Below are 20,905 nucleotides of genomic sequence, written 5' to 3' on the forward strand. Positions count from 1 at the left end.
TTCACATTACACACAAAATTTGTTAACACAAACTCGTATTTACAGCGTTTCACTATGTACATCCTTTTGTCTATAACTTTGCGTAACAACAGTTTCTCCCAGGCCAGGTACGTTTTTTCACTCTCTTGCGTTTTTGGTTCTACAACAGGTTTTTGAATAAAATATATAGAATTCTCATCTATAAAATACAGAGAGGTGCAGAAGTAAAAAAGAGAACTTGCAAAATGGACGTGAGTTAGTCTATTCAAACTAACTAGTTTTTAGGCAAAAAGTTTAATGCTGAAGCACGACAATACCGTCACCGTTTGTGCCCAAGGCTTCCTCAGTGGCTGCCGCTTATTAATATAAACACAGGGAAGTGGATCAGATTTCACTTTCCTATGATACCTAGGAATTCCCACGCACGACTGATTGCCCGGGACAAGCGGCGGTCGGTGCCGGTGCCGTTCTGTACGCCTGGCGCCGGCCGGGAACCCCCCGGCCTGCCTGCTGCGCCCGGGAACCCCCCGGCCTGCCTGCTGCGCCGGTCGGGAAGTCGCTGTATTCGCCCTCGAGCGAGCCCAGCCGCGGCCCCACGCCCCGAGGCTCCCGGCGCCGGCCGGGACGGGGCGGGGGGCGGGGCACGGCGCTGCTGCCTCTCCCCGGCTCCTCACGGAGAGGCCGAGCGGGCGTCTGCCTTCCCTGAAGGGAGCGGGGGGCGGGGCAGCGCCAGACCCGCCGCCGTTACTGCTCCGTGGGCGGCGCCCCCGGCGCACCGCTCGCTCCCCGCCACCGGGCCCCGGCCCCGCCCCGCCGAGGGCGCGGGACCCGCCAGGCGGCGCCCGGGGCGGCGTCTCCCTGGTAACGGCGCCGGCGGCGCGGGGCGGGGCGGGTCGCGCGCCGCCAATCGGCGCGCTACAAGATGGCGGCCGCGGGAAGCGTGGCGCGGTGTGGCGGGCGGGCGGTGTAGGGCCGTGGCCGGTGCTCCGCCGGGCGTCCCGCTTCCCGCGGCTGTCCCGCATGGAGCGCGGCGGCAGCGGCAGCAGCCAGCTGGACCCCGGCTTCTCGCAGCGGGACACGCCCCGCCTGATCGTGGAGGACTCGCAGCCCGAGAGCGCGGGCGCGGTGGAGGACGCAGAGCAGGCCTGCCTCGGCGTGCTGGCCCGCCGGCTGCCGGCCCGGCGGAGCCCGAGCCCCGTGCTGGTGAGCGCCCGGCGCGGGGGCGGCGCGGCCCGGCCCGGCCCGGCCCTGCCCTGCCCTGACGCGGCCCGTGCGTCTGTCTTGCAGGAGATCGTCTGCGGTCCTGCCGGCAGCCGGGCGGCCCGGGAGCGACCCGCAGGTAAGAGCCGGGCGCGGGGCAGCGGCGCGCCCGGGGGGCCGCAGCCGCCCTAACGGCGCTGTGCTTGCAGAGCCGATGGAGAGCCCTGCCCGTCCGGACGCCGCCGGCCCGCGGGGCCGCGCCGCTGAGGAGGCCCCACCGCCCGGCGGGGAGAGCAGGTGCGTGGGCCGGGACCGCGGGAGCCTCCCCTGCCAGGCCGAGGCGCGCCGGCTCTTGGCCGCCGCCTCCTGGGCCCCTCTCGCCCTGTAAAGCCGCGGTCGCGCCGAGGACGGGCTTAAAACGCGGGCTCGGCGCTGGCTGCGGCCGCGCCAGGCCCGGTGCAGCGCCGCGGGTGCTGGAGCCCGGCCCGGCCCGGGGGGCGCGGTTCGGAGGGCTTGGGAGCGCCTGGCCGGGTGCTGCAGCTGCGAAGCAACCCCTCGGAACGCAAGTCGGCTGTAAGAAGGCAGCCTGCAGGAGCCCCGGCGTGATGTGAACAAGTCTTTCTGTTGCAGTGCCCTGGGAAAGGCAGGAGAAGGAGGTGAAGGCGGTGTTGAGGACTCTGCTACTTTGCCGTGTGTAGAAGGTAACTTCTCCATTTCGGGCCTCTTCTTGGGGCTGTGACTCTGTCAACCATCTGTGTAGTTTTTCAGTTGAGCTGCCTTGCTTGTCTCACCAGGGATAGTTGCGGTGATAACGGGTTGGAGATTGGTGTCTTTTTCCAGAAGTGGATCTGTATGCTTTGTTGTTTTGTGGGGGGGTGGGGTGGGTAAGGGTGACTTCATATCTTTGTTAACAAGGATCTTGGAGACAGGAAATGGCTTGGAAGAGCCATGGATGCATCATGACCATTAGGAGATGAAGCCTTTTCTTCGTGGCAAAGAACTCCTGGCATAATGGTTGTTGTCATCAAGGGACTTTCAGGCACAGGCTATGTATTATCAGGATTGTATTCTCATCACCGAATCCAAATCTGCTGCAGTACCGAATGGCGTTATATAAGACCTTGCTGATTAACACTGGTTTCTGAGTTAATGGCCACTGTCCGTTTTCTGTTACCATATTTTTAATTAGCGCAGCAGAGATCCGAGTCTGTTAGTTTATTCAGAGTTTCAGCAATAGCCTAAATATTTTTCTTGTTAGAGGGTGTATCTTTTACCCTTGTAAAGTGATAGATGGCTCTGATTTTTTTTTTATATATATATATATTAGTTATGGAAGTTTGATGTTAGATACAGGCATGTCACAGCCGCATTTTGGAGCTCTAGAGCTCTCACAGAGCCAGGACTTTGAGAGTGACTTCGTGCCCAATGAAGGAGATGTTAGGCATCAGTTTCACCCTGGAGCTGCTGTCCCTTCTTCCAGACTTGTGAAGAATGATACTAAAGATGGTATGTGAAAGTGATCTTACATGTCCATTTCTTGCTCTGTCAATTCTCTCTGGTTTCTTTTAAGTTATAGATTTTATGCTTCTTTGACAGGAAATACAATATTGGTAGTTTTCAAAAATGAATTCAAAGCTCATTGGTAGTTGAAAAGAATTTTGCCTTCTCTTTCCTTTGGGCTAGTTCATTTGTTTTCTTGTAGCTGTCCAAGTGCTGTTGTGGATTCTTGCACCTCTCTTTCCTAATTTGTTTCCAGAATATTCAGACAGTCTGATACTTAATTCCCTCCCTGGTAAAAACCTCATCCTGTCTTTTGTTATCATTGATAGTTCAAGATTACTTTTTTTCATACAAAGCTTGTCTTGATATTTGTGTAATTTGCAGAACTACACTTTCTTCTCTTTGTACATTATTCCAGGTGACCGAGTAACAATTTTTTTTTTCCTCTCTCTTGCTAGAGCTGCATGGGGACAGCACAGAAACTGTCTCCAGCACAGAAGCACATACTGCTTTGGAAGGCCAGTCAGAGAAGTCTGAAAGGTAAAACAGACCATGTTCTTTGTAGATCTCTTGCTGACGTTATGGAAGTTGACTTGTGTCTTTTTTACTAGGTTTTTTAGGTGTAGGAGAGTTCAGGCTTCCAGGCAAAAGAGAAAAGTGAAGGGAAAGATGAAGTACTGATGAGACATTTTTGTAGCAGTGGTGATGAAGTGCTTTCACTGTTCCTAGCTGAGAAAAGATGTGGTGTCAGACTTTTACACACAAAGATATCAATAGGTTTATTTTTAAGGGACAGTGCACTGGATAATAAGATACACTAATAACTTTCTTAAATGACTGGGATATATTAAAAGTAATAATTCAGTTTAAGTCACAGAAGTTATTTCAAGATAACTTATTCACTGCAGTACGGACTTTGGCCTCAGGCCAAAGAGGCAAAGTGGTGGCTATTCCAGGATGCTTTTGAGTATTTGTTATTGTAAGCTTTGTAGTTTTAATTATTTAGATGTGAAACTTCAGTTTGTTGAAAACTCTCTATATATCTTTTATGCTGGATAGAATAATATTTAGCTCATCTTGTATTGTCATATTCTGCCACAAAATAATATTAAAAAGGAGGTGGAACAAAATTCCTAGAGTCCACATTGAATAGAAGTCAGTAGAACGATCTGCATTCCACTTAAGCATTACTTAGATTGGTAGAAAACTTAAAAAACAATTCTGAAAATGTGACTTGTCAAGCATGAATATGTCATTTTGTCAGGATTTTTTTCTTTTTTTCTGTGGTATGCACAAGTGAATACCTTTCATCTGTGCTGATAAATTTTCTTTATGGTGTTGCAGTATTACTTCATACTTCAAATTTCTCATGTCAGTGACTGTGTCTTGCTTTTCTAGAACTCTGCAGGAAGCAGAAGAGCATGCTAGGAAACAAATGCCTGTCTGTGACCCCACTAAAACTGAGCAATCCCTTGATTCTGGCCACGAGGAGTCTGATACCTTGTCAACTCAGGAAGAGATGTTTCCTGAGAATAATGCAACAGGTAACAATAGGCCAGCAGGACCAAAGTGTCCATCCCAGAGATCATGATAACCATCATCCCTACTTGATCCTTTTAAGCATGTAGTGTTTTAGGGTACAGAGTGCCATGAGTATTTTTCACGTAATATCTGCTAAAATTGAGAACGCTTTGGAAATGAAAGGCCACAGCCTCTTTCATTGTACTGTGGAGCAATGTCTAAATGTCACTGTGTTAGAACAGTTGCACTGGCTTGTTAATACATTTAATTTCCTTTCATTCTGTGCCCCTTGAAGAACAAAACAAAAATACCCCTTTTATCCTCTTCTGAAACAAGCAGCAATAATGCTCACCCTTTGTAGTGATGCAATCTAAAGTGTGGATAAGTAGTGTAGGCAAATATTGTAGTATTACTTATGCTGGGTAACTTTGGCAAAACATTCCACCTTACTCCTCTGAATTGGCCTTCCTGTTTGGGATAGGACAGGATCCTGCAATCAAAATCTTCGTACCACAATTTTGGTCAACCTTATTTGTCATCTAGGTTAATCTTCCTTCCCTGTAAGAGAAGAGATTACAGGAAATAGGATCAGGAGAGAGGTCATCGCTGCATGTCTTGCCAGGAGGATGTCTATGTCTGGTTTTGGTATCCACAACTGAAAGGCTAATAAAGAAGTAGAAAGGTTCTTAACAATCTTAATAGCGAAGGGCCTAGAAAATAAAGTTTTGAAAGGCAATTTTGTCACAGTTTATAAAGCATGAGCTTAAATGAAGTCTCACTTAATGCTTTTTATTTAGTTTTAATTTGTGCACAACTGTGTCTATACCAGTATGATCTTGTGCATGAACTCTCTGTATCCAGAAGGTTCAATAACAACCTCCTACTTGCACTGAGTCAGTCAATGCAAAGTGTCTTTTCTTGTAAGAACCTTGCCTGTATTTGCATTCTAGCGCTGGATCAAATGAGCTGATATTGCAGCCATTGGGGGTTTTTCTTTTAAAATTCCCAAGTAGGAAGACTTGTACAGTCTGGCCTGGTTAAAAATCTATTCTATATCTATAGGTATGAACTTATCTTTTTAATCTTAACTGTATTATGCTCACATTTCACATACTGAACTTTCATGTGCAGTCCTTCTCCAGCTCTGTGTGAAAATCAGCTTGTCCTTGCCTACCTGAGAAGTGACTGTGCAGTAGTGTGAATATCATTCCTCAGAATTTTCTGATCAACTTGGTTATTGGCCAAAATTCTAATCTTGCTTCCTTTTGTTCAAAACCGCTGCAGGGAGTGGCTGTCCAATAACCAGGGTGGAAGAGCGAAGTTCTCTGGCGTGCACCCCTGCCCGCAGTCTGCAACTCCTGCAGCTCTCTGGACAGGGATCCCTTGCACAGGAGAGTCACTCCATGTAAGCAAAAAATCCCCAAACTATTGCAATAGCTTAACTGCAGTAGTGCATTTTCACTACTCTCTTATTTATTCAAGGACTTGTGCTTGATTTTAAGCAATCAATGTTTTAATTTTGCACTATGAGAGGAGCATGGGTTTATTTTGCAATGAAATGAACTAATGATGCCCATGTTGTCAATAGCCATTTCTCAAGTCTCTTGCAAGTGAACACCTGACACTCTCCTTTTATGAGAAGACTCCTATTGTGACAAGCTGGAGCTACATTTAGGGAGAAGTTAATTCATTTTCTAGTGATGTATGATCATCTTTTCCATGTTCACTTTTCTTGGTCTGCAGTGTCTCTTCAGGCCTAGTTATTCCTCCTCCTGTTGCCTTTGAATCCAGTGCTCTTGTCCCCAGCAGTCCTACTGAACAGGAGCAAGCAAAAGGTAAAATTTTCTGCATACTGGTTTGTGGTCATGTTTAGGTGCTCTGTGGTTTAGTCTGACCATGCAGCCTTTTCAAAACCTGCTGAAATTATATTTAAAGAATGAAGCAGGATTGAGAACACTGAAAGAGATAGATGAAGGGAAGTCTGTGACTCAGATGTTGATGTGCTGTTGCTATTTCCTGCATAGCTATCATAATAAAATTAGTACTGTCAGTTAGCTCCCCTTCACTTGAAAGATGGGGAATACTTCGTATGGGATACAGATTGCTGCTTACAATTGTCTTCCTTTCTTAGGGACAAGCCGTTCTTGCTACAGGCAGATATTTGTATTAAGTATATACTGTTAGGGCAATAGAGACGGCAGAGGAGAACTGCATCATAACAGTTATTTTACATTAACTTAGATGACTTGCACAATATTTTAAAAAGCTTTCCTATATTATATGTGTGTATTCTAGAATGCCATGCCAAAAGAGGGATTGTTGTATATATGATACCTTGGTTCTTAAATATTTTCTCTAAGCACCTATTCACCATCAGGGATAAGATACCCATCCATGCAGACTTCTAGTATGATACAAAATCATCATTCCTTTTTGTGAGATTCCTGTCACAGAATGTGACATACTTTTAGAATAGATATTTTGTTAGCCAGGGTCTGAATTTGGTTGCATTTTAATAAAGATAGCAAAAGGGAAAAAAAACAAAACAAAAACCTCAGAGAAATGCTTTTTCTAAATTTTGGATACCTTTTTCTAATTGTAGCAAGTTCTAGACCTGTAGCAAAATAGTTATATGAATTCTTAATAAAACACTTTCTCTCCCCCTTAAATTCAAGGATATGGATGTTTGTGTTAATTTCTTCGCAGCCCCCCCCAAAGAATTCACCTGGAGAGACTTTAGATTCACCCATTAAAGTATGAGAAAGTTGCATATGCCACTGAAGATGAGTCTTGCAACAGAATGTTGGAAACTTTGGTACAACGCAAGAATTTGCTGGTTATGTATTTTCTGCTCTTTCAAACCAGATGAACAGAAAGATCTATCTATCCCTGCAGAACGAAGAGAGCTGATGCAGAAGCAGAGAGAAGATATGCTAGTGGAGATGGCCATCCCATGTATCCCACCAGGACCTCTTGTCCTGCCACAGGCTTCAACTCCAGTGTCCCAGAGTGCCCCAACCTTCTTTCCTGGGTCTTTGCCTATACCATCACAACCAGAGTTCTCTCATGTAAGGGTTCATGTAGATATCTTTGCTGAGGCTTTTATATGGCTGTTGCAGAAAATGTGTGTTTGAGTCAGCCTCTATGCCTCTGTGTTGAGTTTCCCTACTAAGCTGGTTCTCATGAGCTTCCCTGTTCCCACCAGGCACAGTTATATATTGATCATACTGTGTGGCAATTTATCCTGCAGAGAAAATGTGGAACAGCTTAAGAGGGCATAGTGACTTACTGAACATAGAACTTGTTGTCTTTTAATCTATGCTAGAAACCTTTTTTGTGGGTGGTTTTTTTTCTTTCTTTTTCTCTCTTTGAAAGGCTGCTGCTTTCTGATGCTGAACTGGGCATCCTGCATCTCAAACTGTGTCATAAATTTGACTTTTGTCAGGGTAGACCTTAGGATCATTTGTCATGGAGAAAGTGAAGCTATTTTGTAATAAAGCATTTGTAGTCTCCTACAAGGCTAGAATTAACTTACTGTGTTTTTCAAGTTGCTTATTCTTATTATCTGTTGTTTCCTTTGTGCTTTTTGATCTCTGGAAGTTATTATTCAAAGGGATTTAACAGACGGTGGCTTTATAGCTTAATATTACAAATTTCATCAACTTAAGGCAGAAAATAAAGGTTGTACTAGAGACTTCAGTAGTCAAAGCAGGGCTTCTCCTTAGCTGAAAGTGGCTTTCATGCTAATATATTAGATTTCTCCAGAGAATCTTTCCAGAACCCGTGGTTGTTTGACTAAAAATAGCTACTAATTTGCCATACTTGACCTGTACTCCATGATTTGGTAGTGAGAGGTGTACCGAGGATTGTGTCTGACTTTGCCACAGAGGTACTAAAAAGTAATGGGTGGTGATAATTTTTCTCAGCAAGAACGGGCCAATTTTGACTCATAAATGGGGGGGGGAGGGGGGGGGAATGTTTTGTGTGTGTTTTGTTGTGTTTTTTTTTTTAATCTGTAGTTTTGTGCTGAGCTTGCTCTGCTCCATATTCCAGTGTAGTGTTCTAGGAATAACAAATGGTCCTACTTGGCATGCCCTGATGCTCCCATGTCCCACTTTTTTAATTTTAGGATATTTTTGTTCCAACTCAGAGCCCAGAGGAGAAGCATGAAGGAGAAGAAAAAGCTGCTGCTTTAACCCATTTATACTTACCAGGAGATGTCTCTGGATCCATAAATGCTTTGTCAAAGATGTCTACAGGTGACTCTGTGTCACAGCCTTCTGAGTCCTGTAAGCTGATGCTTTCTGCAAGTGAATGTAGCCAGCCCACAAATATAGAGGTCAGTTCAGGCTCTCTAAACATGGGCCAAGATGGTGAAACCACACAAGTAGAGATGATTTCTGAATGCAAGGCTTCAGACTTGAGACTCTGTTCTGAGGAGAATGACAACATAAAACTGAGGCTGGATGCAGGTGATCAAGCCCTTTCTGAAAACTGTGAAGAAGAAAAAAAGGAGGATTTACAGACTGCAGGAAGGCCCGTAATGCAGTTAGTTAGTGCAGATGTAGCAGGAGATAGGTCATTAGCCCCTACAGCTCATCAGGAGATAGAATGTATTTCTGGAAGTCAGGCTGCTGCAGATCAGTCTGGTCTGCCTGAGATTTTGTCCTACACTCAAGGTAGAGAAGCACAGTCTGAGGATTATCCATTGGAAGAGACTTCTGAACCTGAGGCAGTTCCTGAGACTCAGTGTGAAGAACAAGAAGAAAAGCTGCAAGTAAGAGAGAAGCAAATAAATGAAGATGAGTCCCTTGTTAATATAACGCTTTCTCAGAGGTTTATTCTTGGAAGGGAAGTACAGTGTCATGAAGATATGGAAGTGGAATTTGCTGATGGTTCTTGTAAAAATAGCAAAAATCTGTCTGATCAGGCCCAAGAATTAGAAAAGATTGAACCAGAAAGCCGGGGAAAAGAAACTTCAAAAGGTTGTACTTTTAGCACTGGAGAGGCAAGGAGCATGGATAAACTGACCTTTAAGGCTGCTTCAGAAAATGTGCCGAAGCTCAATAAAGTTTTATCTAAGCCTTCTGTAGGGGACTTATTGGAACAGCACAACAATTTGTTTCCTAAGTTAAAGAGTGACATTCCATCGGAAGTGGTGCTGTGTGCCAAAAAACATCCAGGTGGTTCAGAATTAGGACAGATAATGATAATAAGGAATCAGCCACCACTTCAAGAGAGCGGGGCTGGCATGCTGGTGACTCAGCAGGAGAATCAGGTGCCAAAGAGTACGGAGGATACTGTTACGACAAGGAATCTGGAGCAAGAAGAGCAGGTGCAGCCACAAGAAGAGGCTACTGCTAAATCCCCCAGTCCTTCCAGTGGTAAGTGAATTTAGGTTAGTACTTCACAGGTATATTTTGAATAATGTTAAGGACAGCTGTGTACAATCCTCAGTGTTTTCTGGGAGCACTGATCTTAGATGCGTGTTGAACAGTGTCTCTTAAGAGCGGCACTACAAGTTACTGTGCTACATGTATAACATGCCTTTACTTTTTTCCCTTTGTCACATGAGTGCAGGCAAGAATAAGGTAATTCTTGTTCCTAACACTCTCGTTGTTTTGTGGCAGAAATGCAGAGCAACTTTGAAAACTCAGAATGTTGTGACCTTGGCAATGCTCAGGGATGTTTGTAACTTCCCTCTGCCCCCTGAAGCAACAACAGTAGTGTCCTTGAAGGGAGAAGAGTGTGTGGTAGTCTGTACCTCTCATAGGTCTCCTCACTCTTTTTTTTTTTTTCTCCCTTCTTTTTTCATTTTCAGAGGAGAATTTTGTTTGGGGGGGTGTATAGAGCAGCTTTGAGCTAGAAACTAATACAGCAAATTTATCTTGAGATTATTTTAAAGTAGAATGGCTTTTCACTTGCATGTAAGCAGTGGCTCAGCAGGTATTGTTATGATGTGTTGAAATTCCTTTAACATGCAGTTGTGTAGTTACACAAGAAACGTGGGATGCTGTAGCTGAGTTTTGTGGAGCTTTTGCCTCTTAGTTGGCTTCATTTAAAAACAGAGTTCTGTATTCCTCAAATGAGAAAGCAATAGAAAGCAAAGTTTTACTAGAGCTTTGTCTTGAATTGTACACGTTTTTGAGATCTAAGTAATCTTTCATTAAACTGTGGGATCAGAGAGTGTGAGTTTCCCCCCCCCTTATGATGAAGGTAGGTGATTTCCAGTCTCCTGAAGTGAGTGATTGTGAAAGTTGAGGGTCTGAAAACATTAGTTGTCAATAGGTGATGGTTGTCTTTACATGTTCTGAACAGACTGGTATGTTAGTAGAGGTTTATTTATCTGTCTTCACTGATTTGCTAGGTAGTTTATGCTCTGTGAATTATCTCAGTCCTTAAGTACAATGGAAGATCAATAGAATTATGTAGTGCTATTACAATAAAATGAGATGTCTAGCAGGGAAGATGTTTGTGAACCATCTGATAGGTTAAGATTGACCAGTCTGTGATTTTGATTTGTGGAACCTACAAAGCTGTGGGCTAGACAGAATTTCTCTTACTACTCAAAGGTCATGATATTGTTATACAGCCTTATAGTTTGTTCTGCAGAGCTTTGTTCAAGTGATGATGTTTTCTAGCTTTTCCTTTTGAGAAATTAGTGTAAGATACACTGCTTAAAAACCATTTCCTAACACTCAAGTCTTCTTTTTCCTTTTACATACTCAGTTGATAATGGTCTGAATAATTTTCTATTCTTTGTCAGTGAGGGACATCTCTCTTATTTTCTCTGCCATTTTATGTTTGGGTTTTTTCAAGAGCTGTACATTTCTTCAACACTTCTTCAAAACTTCTCTCGTCAGTCTCACGAGTCCAGTATTTTTTGTTACTGTTTTCTGAACTACTTGTTTAATTTTTCCAGTTACAAACTGATCCTTACTGCCATTTATGGCGGCTTTGGCTGTTTCTTCCCGAAAGCCTTCTGAGCTCGTTCTTATGTGGTTCCCTCCCCTTTTCTTCAGTTCTTGTGACCTTGAACCGTGCTGACTTCTGGAACATGTGATCCTGTTTGGAAAGGTCAAAATGGCAGATTTCAAAAAGGAGCAAGATGAAGAGCTTTCTTCTTTGTGTCTGAACAGAAGTAGGTGAGATGACTTTGAAGTGCTAGATGGAGACTTGGATGAAAAGGGATTGAGTGTAATACTTACGTGTGTTTTTAATACCAAATTTGCTGACAAGTTTGAGAAAGATAACCATTGAATAGTATGGAACTGGCTGGTGAGAAGAAACTCAAGATAACTAAAAAATAGGATAAAGGTAGTATCTTGCGTTGTAAGATAAGAATGACAGGTAAATACTGATACCTGTAGAAGTTAGATTACAGCGAGGTGTGGAAAAGAGATATGAATGCTTATGCAGGTCATCAGTTTTTAGAGGGACTTCCAGCAAAATATAATAGCAGTTTTCAACCTAGACTTTGCTATAAGTGTTGGTTGACCTATTTTAAAATGAAATAAAGCTCAAATTATCAAGGCGTATAGATCCTTGTGGCCCTAGCTTTTTAACATCACTGACATCTGACAACAACTTCTGCAGTGGTTACTTTATTTTGAGCTAAGTATGTGTTTAGTCACGTAAAAATTCCCATGCTTCAGGGGTTCTGATATCTTCTTTGTTTAGATTTAAAAACTCCACTTTCCCAACAACATAGTCATATGAATTAAACTGTATTGTTGAGGACTGCTTAATATACCAGCTATTGTAGCAATTTAATTGATGTAACTTTTGAACCTGTTCTTCCGAATGCGGTAGGACCAGTAAGATGCTAGGGAGCTTTTTTGGTTTTATGTTCTTTAACATCCCATAACTAGTGACCATGACTTTCTTTTGGAACGTTACAGCAAACTGCTTCGTTGTTGAGCATGAAAGTAGAGCATTTCAGCTGGCCAGAAATGCAATGATTTTTTTTTTTAGCACATTCTCTGACAGTGGAGTCTTTGTTGGCTTGGGGAACTGCTTGCTAAGCAAGTAACATGCTGGAGGCAATTCGGTGGGTTGTTCTGCAATCAAGACAGTAGTGTCATCAATTTCAGATTTAAGTTCTTAATTTTTGGTACTTAGATGTGTCTTAGCAACATCTTATCTAAAGTTTGGAGGCTGCCTCCCTAACGATATTTAGGGAGAGCTTTGTATATTGTTTATAAGTGGTACAATTGAATCATGCTGTATTTTTTCAAATTAGAATATAAAAAAGTGTCGGTGACAGATTTTGGAGACTGCACACAAAATCTGAATCATCACCGTTTGAGGCACTCTGTGGACCAAGAAGACCAGCTTCTTTGTTAGTGTTGGGTTATTCTGTTGCCATTTAATGTGTGGGTTTTTTTTTTTTGTGTGGGGGTGGGATGTCATTGCTGGGGTGGGGTTTTTTTCAGTCATTCCTGTTTGGTGGCTTGCAGTAGGTCATTGTGCCTTTGATAACTCTGAACTAAAAACTGAAAATCGTGGTGTCTCTGAATTGAGGTGGTACAACAGTCAGAAGAACAGCTATACTGCATCAATCTAGCTTGGTATACAAGTTCCCCCAATACTGAATAGCAGATGCATATGGGTGAATATAAGGGCAAAAATGCAATGGGGACATACTTCTGAAGAAGTTGCTGTTTAATCATCAAGAAAAGTGTGGTTTAGGAACATGCTGAGTCTGAAGCGATGTCTTTGTTTTTTGATATCTTGGGTAGTTGTGTTTTTGTCCCCTACCATGGAATTTCTGTTTGTGTTTTTTTTTTTTGAACCTCTGTAAACTTTTAGGCTTCAGAGCTTCCTGCAGTATGAAGTTTGAGAGATTAAATTACATACTGGGTAAAAAAACAACTCTATTTCATCAGGCATTAGTTTCATTTGATGCCCCCTAATTCTGAAAAGTTTAAAATCTGAAAACTTAAATTTTATGTAGAAACTTGCACATGGCAAGAATGAAGGAACATGATGTTAGTATCAGAAAATCTATCTAACTTCTAGTAAGTCTATTAGGGAACTGCAAAGATTGCAGGAGCTCAAGCATTATTTACATGAAGTTGAATGATGAAATTTTAGATACTGTATTCTTAATTTCCTTTAACTGAAAGAAGAAGAAAAGCTTTATTATATAGCAAATAATGATTTGAGGGGATCTGGTGAAAATACTGGTCAGGAAGTTCAAAGGTGTTCTGAACCCTTTGGATTTTGTGATCTCAAATTGACTTTTCTGTGAACAAGTCTAGGGCATTTGGTATGCTGGGACTGCATGTTTCTTAAGAAAATTTGGGATAGTCAAGAGAACAGTACTGATATTTGAATTTAAGAACAGTATAGGTTTTATTAAATAATATGTTTGGCAGTACACTGCTGAAATGAGGAAAAATAAAGATGAGTAGCTGTAGTTGCATAACAAGGTTGAATGTTATGTTCCACTTCAGTATGGCCTTTCACAGAGTTCACAATTCAAAACTTCCTTTGTAAGAGAGTGTGAACAAAGTTGCATTTAACTTGAGGTAACATTTCCCTTGCTATGTTGTACTTGAAATGTTTTTTCTTAGATAAATCTAAATGCAACTTAAACATATCACACTTGGCTGGATTTACTTTTGAAAGAGAACAATAAGCTACTGTTTGGAGAAAGCGAACTCAGAAATTAATGCTGGTGGTTATGCTTTGTGTATTTGTATTGCATTAAAGGGCTGATCAGTGTTAGGAGAGAGCTCAGGCTTTTGAGATGTTCTGCCTGCTGTCTTCAGACTCATGAAGCATGGTGGAAAAGTATGTAGAGTGATATTTGTTCTCTTATCATTGCTCAGTCCTTAAGGTGTGAAGAGCTTTAGAGCATCCCTCTTCTCTTAAAGCAGCTTTGTTCTTATAATAGTTATTTCCAACAGGAGTCTAATCCCTTATCAACAGATTATGAAGCATACATCAGTAAGCACAAGCTTTGGGTGAGGATTCGAAGGACCTTGGAGAAGAGTCCAAGAAGCAGGAGTAGAAACTGGATGGTGAGGTTTCAGGGGTGTCTTTTGTTTTTGAAGTTTCCTTGAATAAGGTAGTAACTGTTTAGTTACTCTACTAAAAAATACTCAAAGGCTAGAACATGATAGCATATAGGGATATGAAAAAGAAACTTACTGAAGTCTGTTTCTAGGACTCCATGGAATTTATGGAAGTTGTGGCTGCCTGTGAAGTCTTTTTTGTAGATTGTACAATTTTGTACATACAAAACCTTATTCAGAAAGTTCTCTTTTTACTGGTAGTATAAAATAAAGAAGAAACAGATAAGCAGCGCAGTTAACATAGTTATGATAAAGTTTAAGCCTACCAGGTTAAATTAAAAGTTAATATTTTTATTAAAATAATGAAAAGGTTTGTTGTCAAGGTCTTAAATCTTTTTAACATTGCCTCAGGCCTGGCTAGAGTGGTGATTCTTAATCTGGAAGACTTCTGGAAGTAAAGTTGTTTCTTACTTTCTAATGGGGTCCTTTTGACATATGACAGCTAGATATGAATTACCAATGGAGAAAAATGTATGTAATGAAGCTTTTGTCCTGTCTATTAAAGAGTAGTGCTAGTGAGTTAAGAACAGAGCTAAGAAAGAGCTTTTTGAAAGATAAAGCAAAAGTTCTTAAATAGAAGGCATGGTGTTCTTTGGGGTGGTGGTGTTTTTTTGCTTTGTTTTTTTCCCCTCCCTTCTGTATGTACAGAAAACAGAGTGGCCATCCACTGTTACTAGCCTTCTCTGTAGATCTCTGTAGATGTTATGATGCCACAGCAGAGGTGCCACATCCTGTGTAGAGGTAATGGGTCGGAGAGAAGAACTAGAGCAGAGGGACCTGTGCTTGAACTGCTTGAGAGCTGCAGGCTGGCCATCCATGTAGTAGTGGTGTGCAAGAACCATCACAGTATGCAGAAAAGGTGGTGGGACTTACCTTTTCATCTAGAAGAGAAGAGGATGATAGCTCTGCTTCACTTAGTTTGATGCAGAGTTGGGAGATTTCTTTGTCCCCTTCCATTATGAGGGTGCAGTTTTGTGCTATTCTGGTAGTTGCGTGCCATCTGCACTGTGCTAGAAACATCCAACTTTCCCTGTGAAAGCATTACCCAAGCAAATGAAATTTTTTATAGCTTAGCATTAGCAAACTTGAGAGAGGCAAAGCAGGCAAAAGTAAGACCCAATCTTTTGATGCTGATAGGTAAAAGGAAATGTTATAGGATGATGGTCTTAAGAACATAAGAAAAGTTTGTGGAGAGGATTAACCTTTTTTCATTGTTACAACAGTTGATGCAGTTATGTGAAAGCAATTAAGCTTTCAGGCATACACATTTTTTTCAGGTCTTGTGAGTGTGAAAACTTGTTTGTTTTCTCTAATGATATCTGCTGGTTTAATAACTAGATTATCTCTTATTAAAATGCAGGCTGATCATTTCTTCATAAATTCTTTTCATCATTTGTTATTAGCCTGCCAAATGTGGATTTGTAGGCTAGAAGGGATTGTGGTAGCTAAATCGGATCAAAATTCACTTGAGTTTTTAAAGACTTAAGTTCTTAAATTAAAACACTGTTTAGACAGAAATCTGCTATAGGTGATGATATGACAGGCATTCCTAAGTTGTTTATGAGGAATGGTAGTTGGCCTTGAGATATGCGGTGCACTCATGAAGAGTGAGTACCATTGCACTCTGAAATAACCTACCCGCTGCAAAAATACACTGAAGTCCTTAGGTTCATCTCAAGGATGTTGCAGTTGCTGAACCATGTGTTTAAAGCTTGTGACAGCAGGGCAGGTGATGGTTTTCAAAGTTTTCAAACGGACAATAGATAGGTTTTCACTGGTCAATTTTTTTTCTGTGAGGGGATTATGTCTTTGTCATGTATTTATGGCTTCATTTGCCACAAGGTAAGTCTGTAAATCATATGTCAGCATCTTGTGTAACTGAAGAATGATGCACTGCTGCTGGCTATAATGAAAAGTTGTATCTGTGTATCTAGTGCTAGCTCTTGAATTTAAGTAACTTGTATTTGTGTTCTTATGATCTTAACTAACAGTTTTCCAATACTGTTTAGTTTTGGCTCTGTTTTTTTGGGTGTTTTTTTTGTTGGCTTTTTTTTTAATACATGCTTCTTAAAATTCAGGAGTTACATAAATTGTGACTTGCATTATTTGAGTAGTATCTTGAATGAAATCCAAAGAACAAATACAGTTTTAGGGAAAAGGAAGGATAGTGACAAAGATGATGAAAACCTATTTTGACTTCAGTGTGGACAGGAAACGGTTACTCTGTTAGTTTTGTTAAATGCTTCTATGCAATTTGGAAAGAATGCAGCCTGCAAATTACTGATATGTGTTGTTGAGGTTTGGAAATAAATGGCATGGGTGAGGCAAAAGGAAGGAGCATTTTACTAGGTTTTAAATGTATTTTATCTGTTAAATCCTGCAAGATCCACACATGATATATCCACCAAGGTATGGTTTCCCTTATAGAACAGGCTACCTCAGCCAATAGACCCTGCAGAGCCTTTATGCTGGAGACTGCACAAGAAGGGGCAGAAGTATTGGAGAGGACAGGAGGATGGGGCCAGCCCTTCTGGTGGCAGCCTGCAGCTGGTTATTAAACTGCAGTATCTGTTACTTCTCAAAGCTTACTTGCCAGGCCAGTTTCTGCTGTCATCTTCTAGCCCATAATTGACTGCTGCTAATGGTTTGAGCTCATAGGTGGCTATCTGAAGTGTATCTGCTGACCTTTTATCCAAGGATGTTTGATGATAAAGCGTCATTCTGTGTAAGTTTCAGGTTATTAATTCAGGCAACACGTAGCTCTGCCAATTCACTTCTATCCTAATCTTCATTTCTGTTTCTGGCCTCATCTCCCTTTTCTGTGGAAAATCCTGAGCATTTCTGAAGCAAAGCTGCATTCTGTGAAAGTCCTATTCATGCCACTTTTATCTAGCACTTGGGGACAGCTGCATCAAGTTCATCACAGCCCAGATTTTCACCAAGACTTTCCACACAAAAGGTGAGGAAGATCAGTTAGAGCAGCTGTCCTGAAACCAATAACTTTTCAGGGGGGTGTTTTGTACAGGAGAGCACCAGGGTTACACTTTTCCCCATTTCCACAGCACAGTGAACCCGTGCTTTTGGTATTTGAACCAAAGTAGCCCCCTGAAATGACTAATCCTGGCACTCTCTGTCTTTTAGGAACCCCGTTTCATTTTACTTTGCCGAAGGAGGGTGATGTCATTCAGCCCTTGACCAGCATAACGCCACCTCTCATTGGCCAACTTAAAATGGGACCCAGAAGACATAGCACGCCAATTGGTGAGTTTGTCCTGAATGGCTCTGTTCTGCAGTGAAAGCCTATTTGGAAGCTTTTGATTCTTGATGTAGAATCTGATGGGATAACTCAAACTTAGCTTGGCAGAAAACATTGCTGCTCTATGGGCAGGGCTCATCCCTTTTCCACGCTTTCCTTGGTGTGTTCTTTCCTCAGTCTCTAGTGAAGATGTTTGCTCCCTTAGTATGGGGTGGTATGGAACATAACTACCTTGCACTAATGGTGTTCCTGCATACAACTCCATTAAAGAATGCAAAAGACCCCTCTGAGTAGTGAAAGAGCTTAGACTAAAAGAAGATTGTTCCCAGTGTTCATCATCTTTTAGCAGGACTTTCTTTGCTAGGTTCACAAAACAACACCCTGCATTTGCTGGATAAAAGGAAGTGTGTATTTCTGCTTGGGTACTGGTAAAGTATTCTGTCGCAAGCTAAGGATGATACCTGTGCTACAGAACTTTCATGCTTCAGAACTCTATATAGGAATTTCTACTACTGCACTATTGCTAATAATGCATGCAGTGAAGCATCTTCAAAATAGAACTGGGACCTGAACCCCAACAGTGTGAATAACAGTAGCTACTTTTTGATTTACTTTTTTTTTGTTTTCCTATTTTTCAGTGGATGATAGTTGCCCAGACAGCACTATAGCAACTAGTGATGTTACAGCAGAGGGCACAATGGGGACCAACAATGTCACTGTGGAAAGTGCAATGGTATCAGCAGATGTGTCAGAAGTGTGCGAGAAAGGAGATTCTCCTGTGGTTCCTGAGGCTGATGCAAAACTCTCTCTGCGAATGAACCTCGTTACCCCTGAAAATGATGGGAGCGAGGAGTCCATGCAGTTCAGCTTGGAAAGTAAGAGGGTGAAACCTTGAAACACACAGGTCCTGCCAGATCTTAGCCCTAACTCAAAACCTCTTTGTGGCATTCCCCAAGACAGTCTCTGAGTCTCTGTAGTTCTTCTCATTTTTCTTTTTGGGCAGCGTCACTTAAATTTGTTTCTCTGTTTCTGCAATGCTCTAAGCAAGGATGGAGTGAGAGGAGAGGTCTCTTGTGAGGAAAGGTATTTCCAGCAGACTAAAAATTGTGATGTATAGTGGCAACGTCACAGGACAGGAACTGGAGTTTGATTATATTGGGAGGGAAAAGATTTTAAAAGTATCATCTGGACAAAAACATTTGACAGCATTTTAATCAGAACAGGGATATTCAGTCTAACAGTCTAAAACTTGTAGAAATTCAGGTCTGTGATGAGAAGTTGGGCAGGGAGGCCTGGGCACCCTTTGTCCAGCACCACTCAACCTCTCTCTTTGCTGAGCCTGGGGGGCTGGGAATGGGCAGGAGAGTCTGTTCAGGTGACACTAAAATCATCCTTCCCTTCCTTCTTGTTTTAGAGCCTACAGCCAGTGACAGGAAAGATGGATCCTCTGCTGCTGCTGGGGCTGCTGCCAGGTAACTGGACTTGTTGCTGCACAGAGTTAATACAAAGGTCTGGGTAGATCCTTTTTCCACTGGTTACCAGCAGCAGGGGGGGGAAAAAAAAAGTAAAATGAGACACAGAAGCAGGGGACACTTTCAGCAGTAGCTGTGACATTAGCTCTTGCAGCAGGTTTTAAGTATATGGGCAAGGTGGGTGCCCTACCTGCTCTTTCCCTACAGGATTTGTGCTTCCTACTAATGTCAGCATTTTGCCCCCTTCTGACTGTAGTCAAAGCAGAAATTCACATCTTGTGCAGTCCAGAATGCAAGTCTGCCCTATCTACCTCTTAAATACATGGTTTTCTGCTTTCTTTCCTTACTGTGCAATTTTCTGCAAAGAATCTCTGAGGAGTGCTGAATGAGAATTCTCTTTTTGATAGGAAGCTGATAGAAACAACCAGGTCACCAATACACTGAAATCACAGTTTAACATCTTGACCAAAACAAAAGTTACTCCCTTGGTCTTTTGATTTGTATGTATCTATCTTATCTCACATTTAATGCCTAGCATTGCTTGATTTTAGCTTTTGGGGAGTATGATTTGTAAGTACTAATAAGAATCGGAGTCAGAAGATAGTGATGTGTGGTCATCTGAGTGAAGTATAATGGTTTGAAGCAGTGAGAAAACTTTGAAATAAACTCGGTATCTCTTGTCACAGGATTGCGTGCTGGATGGTAATCATGTCTTAGTGCTGAGGATGAGTGGCAGTTGTTCCTCACTGGCTGAGGATGGGTTACCTTTGTAGCCATAGGTTGAACTTGATCTCTCAGGGTCTGCTTTATGATTGTCATGAAAATCCTGAGAAGTCAGTCATAAATGGTCTGTGTCCCCTGGTGGGTACCAGAGGTAGTAGATGGTGAAACTCCTGATGGCACTGCAGTTTTCCACACTACGTTTTCTGGAATTGTTACATTGCTCTTGGCTATTAGGGTGTCTGCAGAAATGACAAATGCTTATGCAATTGCAGCTTGTTTCTTCACCTTTGAGACTGACCATCTCACTCATTCTGTGGCTGTGTAGGTCAACAAGCTCAATACCAGTTGTTGCTTTCCCAAAGGGCTAGAAAACTCTTGTTATACTGTATAAGGGATTTTCTCACTCCCTGATGCTTTTTTGTTTGTTTGTTTGTTTTAAATCTGCACTGCTAGCTCCCAGAAAGCATCATCTGTGTTTAGTCGTGTCTGTGAAGTTCGTCGAGAGGATGAGGCCAGAGGTCATGGTCTTTCCACTTCTCCATTTAGGTAACTCCTCACAGTCTTTGCCTGCCAGTCCTGGTTGGATTTATATGCACATGTGCACTTTCTACATCAAAGAAATTGCACTAAGTCATTATCTTTGGGTGACTTAGAAGGTTGGGGACAATGGGGTAAGTATAATAAGTACTGTATGTTTGTATCTCACATGGTAATCAGACTTACCTTTTTGACTGAGCAGCGATGTGGTTCCAACTGGCTAATAAACGTTGGTAAAATCTGGGGCTTGAAAGAACTGAGATCATACTTACAGCTGTTTAAACATCTTTTCCTTCTGTTCTAAGGTCTTCTGACCTATTGTGTGTGTTATTGTTTCTGCTATTGTCTCCTTTCCAAGTCCATCAATTTTTGCTGGTCACTTTGAAAAGGACTGTACTGCTGCATATCTTATGGTGATAAGGGTGCTGGCTGGAGGACCAGGCGTAGAAATCTCCTTCAGGGTTTTCCATTCTATCTTTTGATGGTGCACTGAGGTCTTGGTCTATGGAGAAAGAGTAACCTATATTTCAAGTGCATTGAACAGTTATACTAAAGATAGTAATGAATAGGGAATTCCAGTGCTGGGTGATGTACAGACAGAACAGAAGACAGTTACTCCTGAAAGCCCTCAAGTA

General features: G+C 42.2%; 1 protein-coding gene across 9 annotated transcripts in view; it reads left to right on the forward strand.

The window, feature by feature from the left end:
- The window catches only part of TP53BP1 (tumor protein p53 binding protein 1), a 38,408-nt gene that overhangs the window by 6,022 nt on the left and 11,481 nt on the right, over positions 1 to 20,905 (forward strand). The window contains exons 1-15 of one of the 9 annotated variants that reach the window (XM_069798824.1): positions 858 to 1,182; positions 1,267 to 1,318; positions 1,389 to 1,476; positions 1,810 to 1,880; positions 2,527 to 2,685; positions 3,138 to 3,219; positions 4,078 to 4,223; positions 5,485 to 5,605; positions 5,944 to 6,035; positions 7,066 to 7,268; positions 8,330 to 9,584; positions 17,424 to 17,543; positions 18,177 to 18,413; positions 18,953 to 19,010; positions 20,187 to 20,279. In XM_069798824.1, coding sequence (XP_069654925.1) covers positions 1,000 to 1,182; positions 1,267 to 1,318; positions 1,389 to 1,476; positions 1,810 to 1,880; positions 2,527 to 2,685; positions 3,138 to 3,219; positions 4,078 to 4,223; positions 5,485 to 5,605; positions 5,944 to 6,035; positions 7,066 to 7,268; positions 8,330 to 9,584; positions 17,424 to 17,543; positions 18,177 to 18,413; positions 18,953 to 19,010; positions 20,187 to 20,279 — 2,960 coding nt within the window. In that variant the 5' untranslated portion in view covers positions 858 to 999. Of the gene's footprint in view, positions 1 to 857; positions 1,183 to 1,266; positions 1,319 to 1,388; positions 1,477 to 1,809; positions 1,881 to 2,526; positions 2,686 to 3,137; positions 3,220 to 4,077; positions 4,224 to 5,484; positions 5,606 to 5,943; positions 6,036 to 7,065; positions 7,269 to 8,329; positions 9,585 to 11,222; positions 11,346 to 17,423; positions 17,544 to 18,176; positions 18,414 to 18,952; positions 19,011 to 20,186; positions 20,280 to 20,905 lie in introns of those variants that run through there. The other 8 variants (XM_069798819.1, XM_069798818.1, XM_069798820.1 and 5 more) reach the window with 8 other exon arrangements.

This window comes from Haliaeetus albicilla, chromosome 12, assembly GCF_947461875.1.
Source record: "Haliaeetus albicilla chromosome 12, bHalAlb1.1, whole genome shotgun sequence".
NCBI classification, from domain to species: Eukaryota; Metazoa; Chordata; class Aves; order Accipitriformes; family Accipitridae; genus Haliaeetus; species Haliaeetus albicilla.